This window comes from Paroedura picta, chromosome 3 (assembly GCF_049243985.1).
Source record: "Paroedura picta isolate Pp20150507F chromosome 3, Ppicta_v3.0, whole genome shotgun sequence".
In the NCBI taxonomy this organism is placed as follows: domain Eukaryota; kingdom Metazoa; phylum Chordata; class Lepidosauria; order Squamata; family Gekkonidae; genus Paroedura; species Paroedura picta.
The window spans coordinates 55,950,012-55,966,870 of NC_135371.1; the positions used below are offsets into that span (position 1 = coordinate 55,950,012).

A 16,859-nucleotide genomic window follows, 5' to 3' on the forward strand; every position below is an offset into this window, starting at 1 on the left:
CTGGACAGTGCTCTTAAATTGCTTGTTAAAATGAAGAGCAGTTTGTAGAAAATTGATTGAGTACAAGGATAATAAGTGGCTTCTTATGAAAAATGGCAACTTAAGCACTGAAGTGTGTGTTTAGGTGGTAGTGCTAAAGATCTTGCAAAGAATAAGGAAAGAAGAAAAGCCTTAGTTGTACATGTTTTGTGTTTCTGTGTTTGCTATTCAAAATTAAAAAAAAATTAGCCTTCAAGACAGCATATATAGACATTATCTATGATAGCTAAAAGCTATATGAGATGACGCGTAAATTTTCTGTAGTGAGAGTTGGGGGGGGCGGGGGGAGCCAGCATGGTGTGGTATTTAAGAGCAGTGGATCTAATCTGGAGAATTACGTTTGATTCCCCACTTCTCTCTTGGAGCTGTTTGTGCAGAACAGTTCTCTTAGAGCTGCCTCGACTCCAACTTCCTCACAGGATGTCTGTTGTGGGGAGTGGAAGGGGAAGGTGTGTGTAAGTCACTTTGGGAGTCCTTCCGTTAGTGAGAAGCAGGGTATAAAAACCCAGCTCTTCTTCTCAATAATATATTTGCAGTAGACATGCCCAAATTTGGTCTCTCATGTGTGTTTCTCACCATTGTAGGTACCTCATCAACTTTCTGTTAGATGCCACCTTAGGAATGCTGCTAATTTATGCTGGTGTGCGGGCAATAAGCAGCATTGTCGAATGGCGGCAATGGGAATCTCTTCGCTTTGGAGAATACGGTAAAGACTTTAATCCTTAAAATACTTTTTGAGGCAGATTGATTCCAAAATATTTTGGACAGAGTTGGATTTCTGTGTGATTTATATGTCAATGATGATAAATCCGGCAGCATGTTGTTGTTTTTTCCTAGAGAAGGTCCTTGATCACCAATTACCAGTGCTTGATTTTGTGAGGTGGAATGAAATTCCCAAAAATCTATACTGCAGTGTTTCTCAATTAAAATCAATGCTTCAGTTGGCCAAGGATAGGGGGCAAGCTCTACAACAGGGGTAGTCAAACTGCGGCCCTCCAGATGTCCATGGACTACAATTCCCAGGAGCCCCTGCCAGCAAATGCTGGCAGGGGCTCCTGGGAATTGTAGTCCATGGACATCTGGAGGGCCGTAGTTTGACTACCCCTGCTCTACAACAACACCTATGCAACTGTCTGATTTGGGTGAATGTCCAGCCTCACCCAGACACTTTTACCCCATCTGGTGATTAAAGGCCCTTAAGAGTTGTTATTTATTTCTGAATCTGGCTTGAGAGGGAGTGAGGTTCAAAGGCCCTCTCTGTCCTCACCACTATTCTTGGGAAGAAATATTTTAGGGTTGTATAAATCTGTGTTCCTAACTGATCCTTCCCAAAACATCCTGATACCACCATAGCCTGGTCAGAGCCTCGGTTATTTCTCAACCCAGAAGGGAAGGGGAGAAAATCATAAAGCTTGTGCTCCTCCTTTGCAGAATGGAAACAGATATCTGATCCAAACCCGTCTTTCTTTTCAATGTGGGGACAGATAATAGATTTTGAGAACTCGGGGACCAGACAGGCCAAGCATGGAGTATTTCTTCCCTTTTTCTGTTGGGCTGCTATGTGAATATCTTGCCAGTGTCCAGAAATGGCAGTGGCCACAATGTTTTTGAGATAATCAGGAAAGAATTCAATTTAGATTCTGTGAGATTTAGCTATACTTTTTTTCTTTTTCTTTTCTTTTTTTTTTGCCTGAAATCCAAAGCACCAATATAGGCATTCACAGTGAGATTTTCCCCCTGTAAAAGTGACAGGAAACCCTCTCCCAAAAGATTCTGTCACAGATAGCTTTTGAAAATGTCATATTTTTCAGAAGCCACATACAAGGTGGCATGGAGATGCTGTTGTTCAAGAAATACAAGCCCAAAGCCATCTTGCTATGGTAAACTGACTTAGTTTCTGTGAAATTTCCACACTGGATAATTGAGGGCTGAAGCTCATGGGAAATGCTTGTTGCTTCCCTCCCTCCATGCTGTCTATAGGAGCCTCTCCGCCTCAACCCCCAGGAGCATTATTTTGGAATGATGCAGGAGAAATCACATTACTATCAGTGGCGATTTACCACTGGATCCAAGCCAGTGTGTATAATGTTGGAGAGAAAAACTGCTTTATGTTGCAGCAAATCTGCTTTTCATATATTATTAGAGGCTAATTCTTCTCAAAAGATTTCTAAACACTGGCAAATTGCTTGTAGCTTTAGCTACCTGTGCTCTGGCACAAATCAAATATATACTAGGTGACATCTTTGATCTGAAAATTTTACCTCCTCAAATACTAATTGAAGATTCACCATAAAAGCTATATCTTTTAAACTATGTGCTTAGTGTAGCATTTCATTTTGAAGAACTATTCTTGGCATGTTAGTATGGACATTCCCTCTCAACGGTTGACTATTCCAGCCAGTGGGAGGAAGGTCATCACATTTTTCTTCCTGGGCATTCATGTTTTGCTGTGCAACACTAAGGGGAAGAAACAGGGAGAGAAAACTAGAACAAATAAGCATTAGGCAGCCCTAATGATTCAAAGAATGTTGTTTTTCTTACCTATGTAGATGGTCCTGAATGCTGCTAATTTTAACAATGTGATGAAATAAGGTTAAAAACAATTTACTGCTGAAGTAGAGTACCATTCTCTACCCAAAAATATGGGTAACCTGCAGCAGGTGAAGCCAGAAAGCATGGCAACGGAAGAACAAAATTGGAGTCCAGTAGTAACTTAAAAGACCAACAAAAAAATTCCAGGTTGAAGTGGGTTTTGACTCACAAAAGCTCATGCCCTGGAAAATGTTGTTAGTGTTTAGGTCTACTAGATTCAAATTTTGTTCAGATTTTGTCCTACTACTACAAACCAATGTAGCAATCCACCTGATAATATTATCGTGAAACTGGAAGAGAATCTTGGATGGGTTTTCTTGTGCCTCATCTTAGGTATGTGGCCACCAATAAAAAGCCTAAAAACCATGTTTCATTGCTTGAGCATACTCCAGAGACCACAATATATACAATTGCATCTGAACAAGTGTCACCCTACCCTTCCCTTTTAGGGCGATGGCAAGCCAGATGAGAGTAAGCTACTGCAGCACAAATGGTTGTGAGCCTATTTCTTCTCTCTCCATTTGACTAGTGGGTGTGGTAGTGAGAAGGAATAACTGTTAGAAGAGAAATATCCAGATAAAGGGAAGAGTTCTAAGACAGAAACAGTTATAACTTCTGTCATTTGAAAGGCTTATGAACCCACAGTCAAGAGAACATTTTCCTCTAAACATATGAGTAGAAAAGCAAGACAGAGCTTTTATTCCTCTGTGAAATACAAGCTAACCATTTTTGTATTCTCAGAGGGAAATGTAATTGTTCATCTCCTTTGAGCTCATCTACTTTCTCAGACTCATTATTTGATGCTTACTAATTCATTGTTTGATGCCCTACAGAAATACATTTTGTATTAGAAGCTTGTCTTTTTATATGAATTTAATCTCGTAGTGTCTCAAGGAGCATTTATCATACATGGAGCTCCAGGTCAAATGGCAGATGGGATAGTGGTAGCAGAGGTATACTACCATATACATGCTATATACATGGACATGCTATAAAAAACAAAATAACATAATAAAGCATAATCAAATATGTAAAGAGATAAGACCCAGGAAATTTTTAACCCGATCATTCTAACACAACTGCTCTCTTAACTAAGCAAGATGCTTCTTCTTCCTCTCTTCTCTTAGTCTAGCACCTGTACTGATGTTAACCTGTGAGCTTCTAACCAAAGTTGGAAACTGGGGATTGAAGCTCATTTGCCAATGAAAATTCATACCAATTAGTTTGCATTAAATGGTGTAATGATACACTGTAGGGAAGGAAGGAGGAAAGGGGGAATTTAGTAATAGACTGTACTGTATATGAAAACTGTGACCTGTAAGTAAGCAGTGCAGTAGCTGTTTTTTAATAACTCTATACATTGCATGTATTTGTAATTAAGGAAAGGAGCATGTTCTTATGCAAATGTTCATATTACAAAGCTAATCGCTGCTTTGCCTTCCCACAAATTATACTCATGAGGAAATCCTCTCTGGTCTCCAGGTTGGCAAAGAGCCTGACGATGGGTCTTCAAAATGGCGGAAAGCACCCATAAGGCAGGGGACAGGGGGCCCTTAACAGCACAGCTGTTTTTTAAAGATATGTTACCTAATTTGATGAAAGAATTTACTGAAATAGTTGCCATCCTAAAAGTGACAAAGTTCCTTCTCTCAGTCAAAGGAGGCAATACATCTTCTAAGATTTTTTATTTATTTATTTATTTATCATACTTATATACCGCACTCCCCAGAGGCTCAGATGCAAAATGTACATCTTAAAATAGTGTGCCTAATAATCAGATTTATTTTCTCCACTGGCAAATTTCTGTTGAGTTGATTACATTGTATATATCTAAGATCAAGATAAAAATTCAAGAGTTCACTTTTTTATATAGTTTACTAGTAAAAAAGCCCATTGTATGTCTAAATACAATGGGCGCTAGCCTATTGCCGCAGGGAGGCCCTGGCAGCCGCGCTGCTGGCCCGAGCACACTCACCGGGCGGCTTGCGTCGAGCTGGGGCTGCTGCAGGTCGGTGAAGAGTCGTTGCAGGGCGTGGCGCTGGTTGTTGTTCTGGGCGCGGCAGCGGGGCGGCTCCTGGGCCTCCGGCGGCTGCGGCGGCTTCTGGGGCGATGGCTGGGCTGGTGAAGGGAGCGAAGCTGGCGGGCGTCTCCCAGGCCTCGGGTGGCGGCAGCGGCGGCGGCTTTTGGGGCCGATTCCCAGCCTGTCGAAGGGAGCGAGGCTGCTGGGCGGCTCCTGGGGCTGGGGCGGTGGCTTGTGGACGCGATTTCCGGCCTGGCGACGAGAGCGAGGCTGCCGGGCGGCTCCCAGGCCTCGTGCGGCGGCGACGGCTTCTGGGCGCGATTCCCGCCCTGGAGACGGGAGCAAGGCTGGCGGGCGGCTCCTGGGCCTCGGGCAGCGGTGGCTTGTGCGGCGGGCTGAGGCGTTGGGAAGCGCTTCGCGGCTCTGGCGGTCGCGCGGCTGGCACTGGGCCAGGGGGACAGGTGAAAGCGGCGGCGGGTGGGCGGTGGGCGAGTGTGTCGGCGGTGAGAAGAAGCCAGTTGGGACAGCGGCAAGGCGGGCTGCTGGTGTCCGTAGGCGGCCCGCTGGCGACAGGAGGAGGCGCAGCTCCTGCTGGAGATGCGTCCAGCTCGGCGGCAAGTGGGGAAATGGTGGATGTGGGCGGCGAGTCCAGGGCGGGCCAAGTGGCCAATAGGGAGGCTCGCTACGCGCGCCTCCCAATTGGCCACTTGGTCCTCGAGTGGCACTCGGAGGGGCCCAATCAGGAGCTGCTTCGCGGCTCCTGATTGGACCCCTCCAAGTTTTTATCCTGGACCGATCCCGCCCTAACTCCTCCCCACCACCCCTTACTCTTTTATTTAGTACACGGCGCCCGCGGCGCCGCGGGACATTTAAAGATGGGGAACCTTCATGGGAGTTTTTTTTTTTTTATATAATGAACCTTCATGGGAGTTTTCTTTGAAAAATGAAATGGATTTTTTAAATTTCCAATTAGCTAAAATTTTTCTTTGTCTCCCACACAAAACAAAGGATGTATCTGTCACTGAATAATTTCTTGTTTGTATATAACTTCTATGGAGAACTCTTGTAGCTTTACATGTACCTCTCAGCTGTTAGGCTGAAATAGCTGAAAGCCATTTCCCTGATCCATTTCACTTTCTCCCACTTGGAAGTATGTGTCAGGTAAGGTTGTAATTAACTGGTGAAATGGTTCACAACCATTTAAACCTAACAGCTCATGGGCAGATGCAGAGTGTACCTGTCAGCTTTTAGGCTAAAATGGTTGTGAGCCATTTCACTGATCTGTCTCACTTCCCTTTGCTTGAAAGCAGGGGAGAACAAAATGGATGGGTTAAATGGCTTGCAGCCATTTAAACCTAACAGTTGGCAGACAGACTCACCCTGTTCAGCTGTTAGGTTTAAATGGCCTGAATAGCCGAAATGGACAGAATCCTTTTAAATGTTTGGAGGCTACAAACCAGACCAAATTTTGACTCATGAACTGGTTCATGCTCATCCCTACTTCTGAAGATATCATGCAATATTTTGTTTGTAGCATATTCAGTAGTAAGAGGCTCCATAATTCAGTAGCTAGCTGTGTATTATAGTATAGATACTTTTAAAGTCAGTTTAATGGCCTAATTCTTATTTACTAGAAAATAAATCCAGTTGCACTATACTACTTGCATGCTTGCAGGATCTGTCAGTTTTGTAATCTGTCTGCTTTGTAATCATTTTAATTTAAGGAACAGTAATAGAATAATTTGATTTTAAGGAGGAAGTGAAAGCCACGTACAGTGACTTTAATTTTACATATTAAAATTTCCCAATATTTGAGCTAAATATTGAATTTATTATGGCAGTGGTACATTTACAAATAGTGAAAAACATGAACATGTAGCAGACATAATATATAATATAATAATACATATAATATAATAAATGCATACTGAACAAACATAGGTAATATACCAGTTCAAAATCTAGACTGGGAGATCATAATATATCAGAAGTAGTTTAACAGTTCAAAATCTAGACTGAGAGGGAGTTTGGAATAAAATCCTGAAATGATTTTAATGTCTTATAATTAACTCTTATTCCAGGACTTAGGAGAGGTGAAAGTTACAGATTTAATTAAAAGTGCTTTTATAGGGAACTCCCAGTCTTCAAATTGTTGAGTGGTGAAGTGTTCTAGCATCAATGTAAAAAATATAAACATTAAGTCTATCAAATAAAATATCTGGTGTATATCTTTCAAAGCCTTGCCAGAAAAGGAAATGCCCAAGGTCCATTCTGCATTACAGCTGTTTAAAGGTATTTGACTTTCCATTGCACAGTTCCCAGTCTCAGCTGTTACTCTGTATTTGAAGATACCATAAAATTAACTTGAAAGAAGGCAGTGAAATATAAAAAGAATAGCAGCATTCTAGATGCGCTGACACTGCATGTTGAAGGCCATAGAGCAAATCGCATTGTGTTGCAGGTTTTTAGAAAACTTGTCTTGGTGCTAGTGCTTCATTTTTCATTCAGTATGTGTGTATAAGAAATAACTTTCACTTGCCCTATATTTTAGTATATACTTTTCTGACAAATTTTAGGGATCATAATTCCTTATCTAGAATTATAGCCTATTTCATTTGTTCATTAACACATTCATATAAATCTTGCAATTACTTCAGCCAAATAATTTAAAATAGCAATATAAATATGATAATTGAAGTGTAGCTGATATATCTTAGTAATTGGTATTGTGCTAGAATTCTAGAGAAGAGCAAATACAGTGCTTATCCTCAAGGAAATTACAGGCCTTTTAACTTACCTTCTGTATCTAGGGAGATAGTCAAGTGAGTGAAACAATTTGTTAGCACCTAGAGCAAATTTAGTAGTAGACAAAATTAATTATCCTATACGCCAACATCAGCTTAATTTTCTTAAGTAACCCGTGCATTATGATCCTATGTAAATGGGTTCAGTGGGGCTTTCTCCCAAGTAAAATTGTATGAGACTGTAGATGAGTTTACATAATGTACTGCAAGTTACCAGCATATAAAGGGTTTCAGTAAGGCACAGCCTAGTCCTGAAGGTGTGCTAATTAAAATACCATGAGAGTTACATGTATCATAGATTCAGTTGTTTTTTTAAATGAAATAAGTCCTTGGAAGCCTTATTCTGATCTTTCTGATAAAAGGGGGCATGCAAATATTTGTGCGGCTTGTAATCTAGCAAACTGGGTTTGATTCCCTACTCCTCCACATGCAGCCAGCTGGGTGACCTTGGGCTAGTCACAGGCCTGATAGAGCTGTTCTCACAGAGCAGTCTTGTCAGAGCTCTCTCAGCACCACTTACCTCACAGGGTGTCTGTTGTGGGGAGAGGGAGAGAAAGTGATTGTAAGCCTCTGAGACTCTTTCAATTAGTGAAATGTGGGCTATAAAAAACAAATCTTCTTCTTTTAACAGAGTGATATCCTATAGACAGTGAATGGTTTGGTGGATCCTTCTGGAAAGGCAAAAGTTGTGGAATGCGAAAGTCAAATCATATGACCTGGAGTCCCATCCATGATTTTTATGAAGAATTTGTAGTAAGCCCTACTTAAGACATCTGATCTTGTCATACCCTACAAGTAATTGATATAGCTCCTACAGATGCAGAGTCTATGGGATCATACTGTGAGCAAGACAGTCTGTACACTACTTATCCCTGTAGTAGGTAATATACATGGTCCCTATCCTTTTACCAATTTTTTTTCTACAGCATTTTATTGTAGTATAGCCATTTTAAAAGAAGAGTTGGTTTTTACACCCTGCTTTTCACTATCAGAAGGAGTCTCAAAGTGGCCTACCATCGCCTTCCCTTCCTCTCCCCACAACAGACACCCTGTGAGGTAAGTGGGGGTGAAAGAGCTCTGACAGGATTGACTAGCCAAGGTCACCCAGCTGGCTGCATAAGGAGGAGTGGGAAATCCAACCTAGCTCTCCAGATTAGAGGCTGCCACTTAACCATTGCACTAAGATGGCTCTGTATAAACCTGTGTATTGATCTGTATAAACAAGCCCACCTGGATAATTCAATGTGACATACTTTATAGAAAGCCAGGAAAGTGGGGGCTTTCTTGACCTCGTCAGGCAGGCCATTCCATAAAATAGGCATCACAATATAGAATACATGAGTATGGGTGGTGATCAATTTTGCCCATTTGCTGGATGGTCCCTGCAGAAGTCTCTGCTCAGATGGTCATAGCTGTCATGCTGGAGTATAGATTGCTTAAGACTGAAGAGGCATAAATCCTGCCTTTTGATCAAGTCTTTTTTGTTATGCTCAATGGTGTTTTTTTCAGTGTAGTGGTGTCTTGCCTCCCAAATGTCTGTTCTAACGATTTGTGTCTTCTTTTATAGGTGACCCGCTGCAGTGCAGTGCTTGGGTGGGCCAGTGTGCATTGTATATAGTGATCATGATGTTTGAGAAAACAATCATCATTATAGTCCTCCTAATACCTCAGTGGAAAGAGGTTAGAGTCCTCAACACATGTTTTCAATTATGGGGAAATTGTAAATATGTTGCTATGTATGCCAGTAAGCAGACAGTGCTTGACTTTAGTAAGATTGTCAGCGTTGGAGAATAATGTCATGATAGCTAAGCCTTCCCTAACTGTCATCTGTCAAATGCTTTTGCATTATCAGGGCTTGATTAACTGCACACTTTTACTTCCTTTTGACCCACAGAATCATCTCTAATAAACTGTTTGTGTTACAGTAAATGTCAGACTTTGAATGCCAGTATTTTTGTTCGTTTTTAAGATCCGATTAGAGCAGTGATATTTGCAGCAGCATATCATATTTATACTTTTCTAAAAACAGAATATTCACCTGCTTCAATTTATCCCAGTATAACCCCAGTATAAAAACTTATATTTATTTTTGAGAGAAGTCCTTGTGGAGTTCCTCAGCTAAACATTTCTTCTGATATCCACATTTTAGAAACTTTTGCCTGCTTCTAATAAACTTTGATCTTAGGTGTTGCTTTGGTGTTTGCTTTTAATGGTTGAAGTCTGTTAATTTTAATGTGTCTTCATTTGGGGATGTCAAGCATTTTCATGTTAAAATCTATACATTCTAAATGGTTGCCATAAGGTAATTTGCAGTCCTATGGCAAAGTCTTCATTTTAGTCCTTCAAGCAGCAACAACAAAGCCTTTAATAGCATATTTTTAAAAACACAATATAAAGAAGACAAGTGCAGAAAGATCCACTGCAATACAGAATAAACAGGGGCAGTTATCATGCTTTAGAGTGGGCCAAAATACATTCACAATCTCTCATGGTGAGATATAAAAACTTTGCAACTGGTTCAATTGTATCAGGGTTCTGGGATGTCAAAAGAAACTGAATCTTACGTTAATCCGAATGCAGTTCTCTTTTACAAAGCATCGAGTTAAGAAATTTAGCTTGGATCCCAAAATAAAATGGACAATGGAAAAAAAAAACATGTGTAGTTGATTCTATACAGCATTGTACACAGAGGCAAAGCCCCGCTGGAATGGAATCTGTTGAAATCTCCCATATAGCACAGCAGAAGGTAGAACATTAGTTCTAGCTAGTGTAAAAGCTCTACACTCTTGCGGGATGGTTAGATGATAGAAATATGCAGCTAGGGACTGAGAACTTTGTAAGATACCCAAGCTATAATTTAATAAAAGGTAAAGGTAAAGGTATCCCCTGTGCAAGCACCGAGTCATGTCTGACCCTTGGGGTGACGCCCTCCAGCGTTTTCATGGCAGACTCAATACGGGGTGGTTTGCCAGTGCCTTCCCCAGTCATTACCGTTTACCCCCCAGCAAGCTGGGTCCTCATTTTACCGACCTCGGAAGGATGGAAGGCTGAGTCAACCTGGAGCCGGCTGCTGGGATCGAACTCCCAGCCTCATGGGCAAAGCTTTCAGACAGCTGCCTTACCACTCTGCGCCACAAGAGGCTCATAAGGTAAAGGTATCCCCTGTGCAAGCACCGAGTCATGTCTGACCCTTGGGGTGACGCCCTCTAGCGTTTTCTTGGCAGACTCAATACGGGGTGGTTTGCCAGTGCCTTCCCCAGTCATTACCGTTTACCCCCCAGCAAGCTGGGTACTCATTTTACCGACCTCGGAAGGATGGAAGGCTGAGTCAACCTTGAGCCGGCTGCTGGGATTGAACTCCCAACCTCATGGGCAGACAGATTCAGACAGCATATCGCTGCCTTACCACTCTGCGCCACAAGAGGCTCTTTAATATTCTGTTATAATTCTGTTATAATTTAATATTCTGTTACTAATGAAAATATGAACTCTGTAAGGCATTACTGCAGTCTATTCAAGCAGCGGTCCCCAACCTTTCTGTGTTTGAGGACCACCTTCGGGGGTGGCGGACAGCCGGCGGCCCGAGCACTGCACACGCACGGCAGCTGCATGCACACACACGTGCATTAGCCACTCATGTGTGTTTGCGCCAGCAGGGGGCGCAAACGGCGCAAGCGCACATGCATAGCAGCTTAGCGCGTGCATGTTTGCATCCGCTGGTGTGCTGGTGGCCACGCCTGCCTCTTCCCCTCCCCTCTTGCATCGAGAAGCTAGCCGGGCCGCGAGCGGAGCGGCTGCTTTGGCGGCCACTTCATTCGTGACCTGGCGAGCTTCTTGCTGCGGGGGGGGGGGAGGCAGGCGCAGCTGCCGGTGGCCGGGTACCGAGGCCTTTATGGCCCGTTACCAGGCTGCAGACCGGGGGTTGATGACCCCCGTATTAAAGCATCTTTAGCAACAGGCAATCCTGACTTAATGCCTAGATTGATAATGGTTGTACTTCTTAAAAAATAGTAGGGAAAGAATGCCAAAGGAAATGCTTTACACTAAAAACCTTGTCAACTTAAATTGTAACGATATCCCAAAAGTAGATAGGGTCTTTTACAGCATCCCTTGGAGCAACAAGTGAATTCTAACTATGCAGGACAGTCCACTACGGACATGTAAGTCCATAATTAATTCCAGTCTGCATGTCTGTAATTTTACCATTCTGGAATTCCAGTTGCTTCTGTTCCTTTAACTAAGGCTTCAATAGATACTCCATTAGATGCCGTTGCTTCTCATCTGAGTCAGCTTAATATTGAACCTATTCTGTGGAAGCTATATCCTTTCTCCATTTTCCTTTGCTTCATTGTACTGTTTCCTTTTACAGCCACACATATAGAAAGAGAGAAAACTATGCTTTTCTCAGTCCCGCCAATATTTCATTCACTTTGTGCTTATCTCCTCTGTGGGATAGCAAGTGGTATGGGGATGAGAACTTGAAAAAGTCTGGATATGTCACAATAGGGATAAAGAGTCTTAGATGCTATATTGTCCAGCTTGCCTGCATTTACCAAAACATTAGCTATGCTGCCTGCATTTACCATATGCTACCATCAGGCTCCATTTTGGTTTAACTCCTCCCACCCCCAATCTAGTAATGGAATCAGCTTTTCTTATTGTTGGCCAGTAATCAAGGGTTAGCCCATTACTATTATTATTTATTAGATTTATTTCTCACCATTAGCTGGCTCATGACAAGTTACAAGATAAAATCCCCACAATAACATCCTCCAAACCCAACCCTTACAGTCCCCCCAGTTCCCACAGCTCAACACATACACATATCCAACATGTGCCTTAGGTGGAGGGTATTAGTGGGAATTAGCCTATTGTTAAAGCTATTCCAAGGAGCGGCCCCTGATCTTATCTGCCTTGGCCTAAACCAAATTCCTGGTGGAAGATCTCCATCTTGCAAGCCCTGTAGAACTGTGAGGGCTCCAACAAGGCCCTCAGCTCTTCCAGGAGCTCATTTCACCAGGCCAAGGCCTTTTGGTTGAGGCCCAGCACACTTCCCACAAGCCCCAGGAATCACCAACTGATTTGTACCCACAGAGCACAAGGCCCTGTGGAAGGCATAAGACAATAGGCAGTCCCTCAGATATGTGGGGCCCAGACCATTGATGGCCTTGAAGGTCAATACCAAAACCTTGAACTCTATCTGGAACACAACTGGCAACCAGTGCAGCTGCTTCAGCACAGGTTAGATATGGGCCCTTCAAGGTGTTCTTGTGAAGACCCTAGCAGCTGTATTTTGAACCAGCTGTAATTTCTAGGTCAAGGACAAGGGAAGTCCTGTATAGAGAGAGTTACAGAAATTAAGCCTGGAGGTGACTGTCGTATGGATCACCATAGCAAGACACGGTGAGGATTTATAGGGCACTTGTAACCTCATCTGGCATGGATGGAAAAATGCCAGGCAGGCTACTCTGGTGACTTGAGCCTCCATTGTTAAAGAGGTGTCAATGATCACTCCCAGATTCCCGACTGAGGAAAACAACAGGCAGGCGAGTCAGCTAGCAGAAGTGTACCCAATGTTCTCATTCTTTCTTAGGGAAACAGCCACTCCAAAGCTAAGCATTGCCCAGTAACTGGCTATTAGACAATTAGTTAAGGCCTCTTGGTGATTAATCAGTGTCTCTATAGTGGAAAAAGGCTGCTGCCACATTAGCATGCTGCCAAGAGAAGAACTATTACCTGCATTTGCATTCCATGCCAATAGGTTTAAAGGTCCATACAGAACAATTAAATCTATTTGGCTGCAAATCCACATGTCATAGATCAAACCAAACGGGTCCTCAAGTATTTATTCACATCCCACCTGGAGACCTCCCTTCTGTTGCAAGTAAGCAACCTCTCTTTTACTACTTTCATATTTTGACCTCATCCTTATTGAGGAGAGCTTACAAAGAAAGATATCAGCAAAGTTTTTATAATTATTTATACCTCAGTGAGAACTTAAATAGGCTTACAGTGTTCTCCATTTTATCCTTTCAACAACACTTTGAGTAAGGTTAGGCTGCATTTGACTTGACCGAGGTCACCTTGGAAATTTCCATGGCAGAGAAGGGATTGGAACTGGGCCTTCCAGATCATAGTCCACTGTATTTTCAACATAGTTGATGTCTACCTTATGATCATATTCAAAGAGGAGGTTACACTATTCAACACTTTGAAAACCAGAAGTGCAATTTAAAGATCAATCCGTTGATTGGGTCTGGTGCTGTTTCATAACTGTGATTTGAAATGGGGCATTTTCACGATATATTTAATGTTCAATTTAGTTCAATCCCTAGTTAAATAGAGATATATTTTTGAAGCATCAGAGCATCACAATGCATGTAGTCAATGTTAATGTGAAAAATACTGTTTGGTTTCATGAACACCCTCTTAATGTTACTAAACCAGTGTGGTTTCTGGTGGGTCATAATAAATTAAACACGAATGAGTATATGACATTGTATGATCTTAATGTGTTCCTTTTTCTTTTTCAGGTAGCTTTGTTGAATCCTATAGAGAACCCTGAGTTGGAGCTAGCTATTGTCATGCTGATAGTCCCCTTCTTTGTAAATGTTGGTATAAATGTTTTGAATATTCAGGCTGTTTATTATTTTATTAATTAATTTTTTGTTATTTATAGTCTGTCTTTTTCACTGGGATTTAAGGCAGATTACACAGAGTAAGTCAAATACACTCAGTAGGAATGGACAAGTAGTATTTGAATGGCAAAAAACTAAAGTGGAACTGAAACACAATATTAACATAAGTTTTCTAGGTCAAAATTAAATCAAGATCTTGATATTGCTTATTATGAAGAAAAAATTTATACCTTGCTTTATACTACCCGAAGGAGTCTCAAAGAAGCTCACAATTGCCTTCCCTTCCTCTCCGCATAACAGATACCCTGTGAGGTAGATAGGGCAGAGAGAGGGTTCTGACAGAACTGCTTTATAAGAACAGTTATTGGAGAACTGACTGGCCCAAGGTTACCCAGCTGGCAGCATGTGGAGGAGCAAGGAATCAAACCTGGCTCTCCAGATTAGAGGCCACTGCTCTTAACCACTACATCAAGCTGCTTCTCATATAAAGCCTTCATGACTGGAGACCTATGTATTTGAAGGATGGTCTCCTTCTGTATGTCTCTGTGCACCAACTACAGTCATGAGGTAGCCATCCGTGATCTATCTGGCATCAAGCAGAGCTTGGGCCTTTTCCATTGTTGTTCTAGTTCTGAAGAGGTGAGCAAAACCCCTTCCTTGGACAACTTCAGGAGATGCTGCAAGGTTTTCCTGTTTGCCAAGGCTTTTGAAGGAGTCTGAATTAGATGGCATCTTTTAACGTGGCAAAAATTGGGGTTTGTTAATTATTTTTCTATTAAATTGAAAATGTTTTAAACTGTTACTGCAAGCCACCTTGAACCACGAGGAAAGAAGGGATGTAAATATTTTAATTAATAATTAAATCTTGAGTTAAGTTTAGAAGGAAGTCTGCCACTTGTGAGACTGTTGGCCTTCAACATGCACAGGTAGCCAAAACTGGAATTTTCTTCATATTTTCTGGACCCACTTTGGTGCTGTATTAAATAAAATCTGAGCATAATAGTGGTTATTTGTTCAATAGCAAGGTAGATAAATGTTCTAACTAGATTAGGATATTATATACTATACTAGTAATCAAGCCCACTGTACCTAAAATACAGCGGGCGCTAGGCATGGGAGCCCCCGGCAGCTGCGCTCTGTGCGACTGCCGGGGGCTCCCTTGGGCAGCGGCCTGACGCGTCAGGCCGCCGGCAAAGGAGCAACTGCGAGCTGCGCTCTGCGCGGCTCGCAATTGCTTCCTTGTTAGCAGGGCGGGAATCGGCCGGGCCAATCGGCACCCTTCCTCATCCCGGACCGAGCCCGCCCTAACTCCTCCCACAAAGCCTTTACGGCTTTATTTAGTCCGCGGCGCCCCGGGCTGTGTTCTGATATGTTCAGTGCATAAAACTTTTGCAGCATTTATAACTGTTGCTGAACAAGACACATGAAAGAGCAATATGGTAATTCGAGTACTGCAATAGGAAGAAGGGATTCTATCTACAGTGCATAATTTTTTCTCCTGTTACTGCAGCTCAAAATGCCCCGTAACATGCTACACCTGGGGGAATACGGCTGTTTTGGAAGGCATTTTGGTCTGCAATAGGAGAGCGATATAAAGAAGCCATGCTCAGGGCAGGCGATGCTTCTGCCTGCAGAAAATCCATTAGAATCCCAGCCATAATCTGAGCATGCCCCAACGTATAACACTAGGTTCAAAAGTCATTTTGAGAGCTCTTTACTAACTTAAAGAGAGCTAGTTTGGGTTTGTCTTTTGTCTTGGGCAATTGTCTTGAGAGCCAGTTTGGTGCAGTGGTTAGGACTGTGGACTTCTAAACTGGCAAGCTGGGTTCAATTCTGTACTCCCCCACATGCAACCAGCTGGACAATTTTGGGCTCGCCACGGCACTGATAAAACTGTTCTGACCGAGCAAAGATATCAGGACTCTCTCAGCCTCACCCACCTCACAGGGTGTCTGTTGTGGGGAGAGGAAAGGGAAGGCGACTGTAAGCCGCTTTGAGCCTACTTCGGGTAGAGAAAAGTGGCATATAAGAACCAACTCTTCTTCTTAATTAGTCTTTGTCCTTTGTTTGCTTGTGCTGTTCTGCTTACATTAAGCACCCCAAATTTTGACTTTAGGAATAATGCAGTAACTGAAGTTCAGCTGTCTGAGTTATATAAATAATTTTGTGTAGCCTTTAACAAGTATGGTCCCAAACTGAAGGTTTGGGCACAAATGGGGAGTTAATTATAAAGCATGGTTCATAGCCGCACAAACCCAAGTTTGCAGTTTGTAGCACCCTCACTTTAAATGGTGTTTGCAGAAAGCCCAAAAAACAGTTGAGTGATGGGGAGCTCATCAGTTTCAGGCTGTCTTCTGCAATCCCTTTAACGTTTTGAAGGAGTGCACAAGACAGTCCAAAACAGCTGAACAGTGGGGAGCACATTTCTGCTGCTCGATTGTTTTTTGAACTGCTGTCCCTTAAGACAGCCCTAAACAGCTGTGCAGCAGGGAGAACCTATCTGTTTTTGTGACTTTCTCAGGGGACAGAAAACGGGTTTAAAGCAACTTACAGTCCCTTAGAACCTCTGTTTTCTTCTCTAAGCACAAACTGCTTTAAAAATTTGTGGAAGTTCATGACAGTAGACCCATCATGAACCTTAGTTGGCAAACCACAAACTGGATAAAATTCATGTCAGATTTTGCTTCATGGTTCAGTTCATGCCAATTCTTAGGCTTTACTAGATTAATGTGAAGCTTCCTTTAAATTTTAGTGTTGTCTCATAGA

General features: G+C 42.4%; 1 protein-coding gene across 4 annotated transcripts in view; it reads left to right on the forward strand.

The window, feature by feature from the left end:
• STIMATE (STIM activating enhancer) overlaps positions 1–16,859 on the forward strand; it is a 61,430-nt gene that overhangs the window by 37,535 nt on the left and 7,036 nt on the right. For 3 of the 4 annotated variants that reach the window (XR_013229067.1, XM_077325765.1, XM_077325768.1), the window contains exons 4-6: positions 624–745; positions 9,023–9,135; positions 13,989–14,066. Coding sequence is in view for 3 of the 4 variants with exons in the window: in XM_077325765.1 (XP_077181880.1) it covers positions 624–745; positions 9,023–9,135; positions 13,989–14,066 (313 nt within the window). In the remaining variant the exon portion in view is untranslated. The remainder of the gene's footprint in view (positions 1–623; positions 746–9,022; positions 9,136–13,988; positions 14,067–16,859) is intronic. The other variant, XM_077325766.1, reaches the window with a different exon arrangement.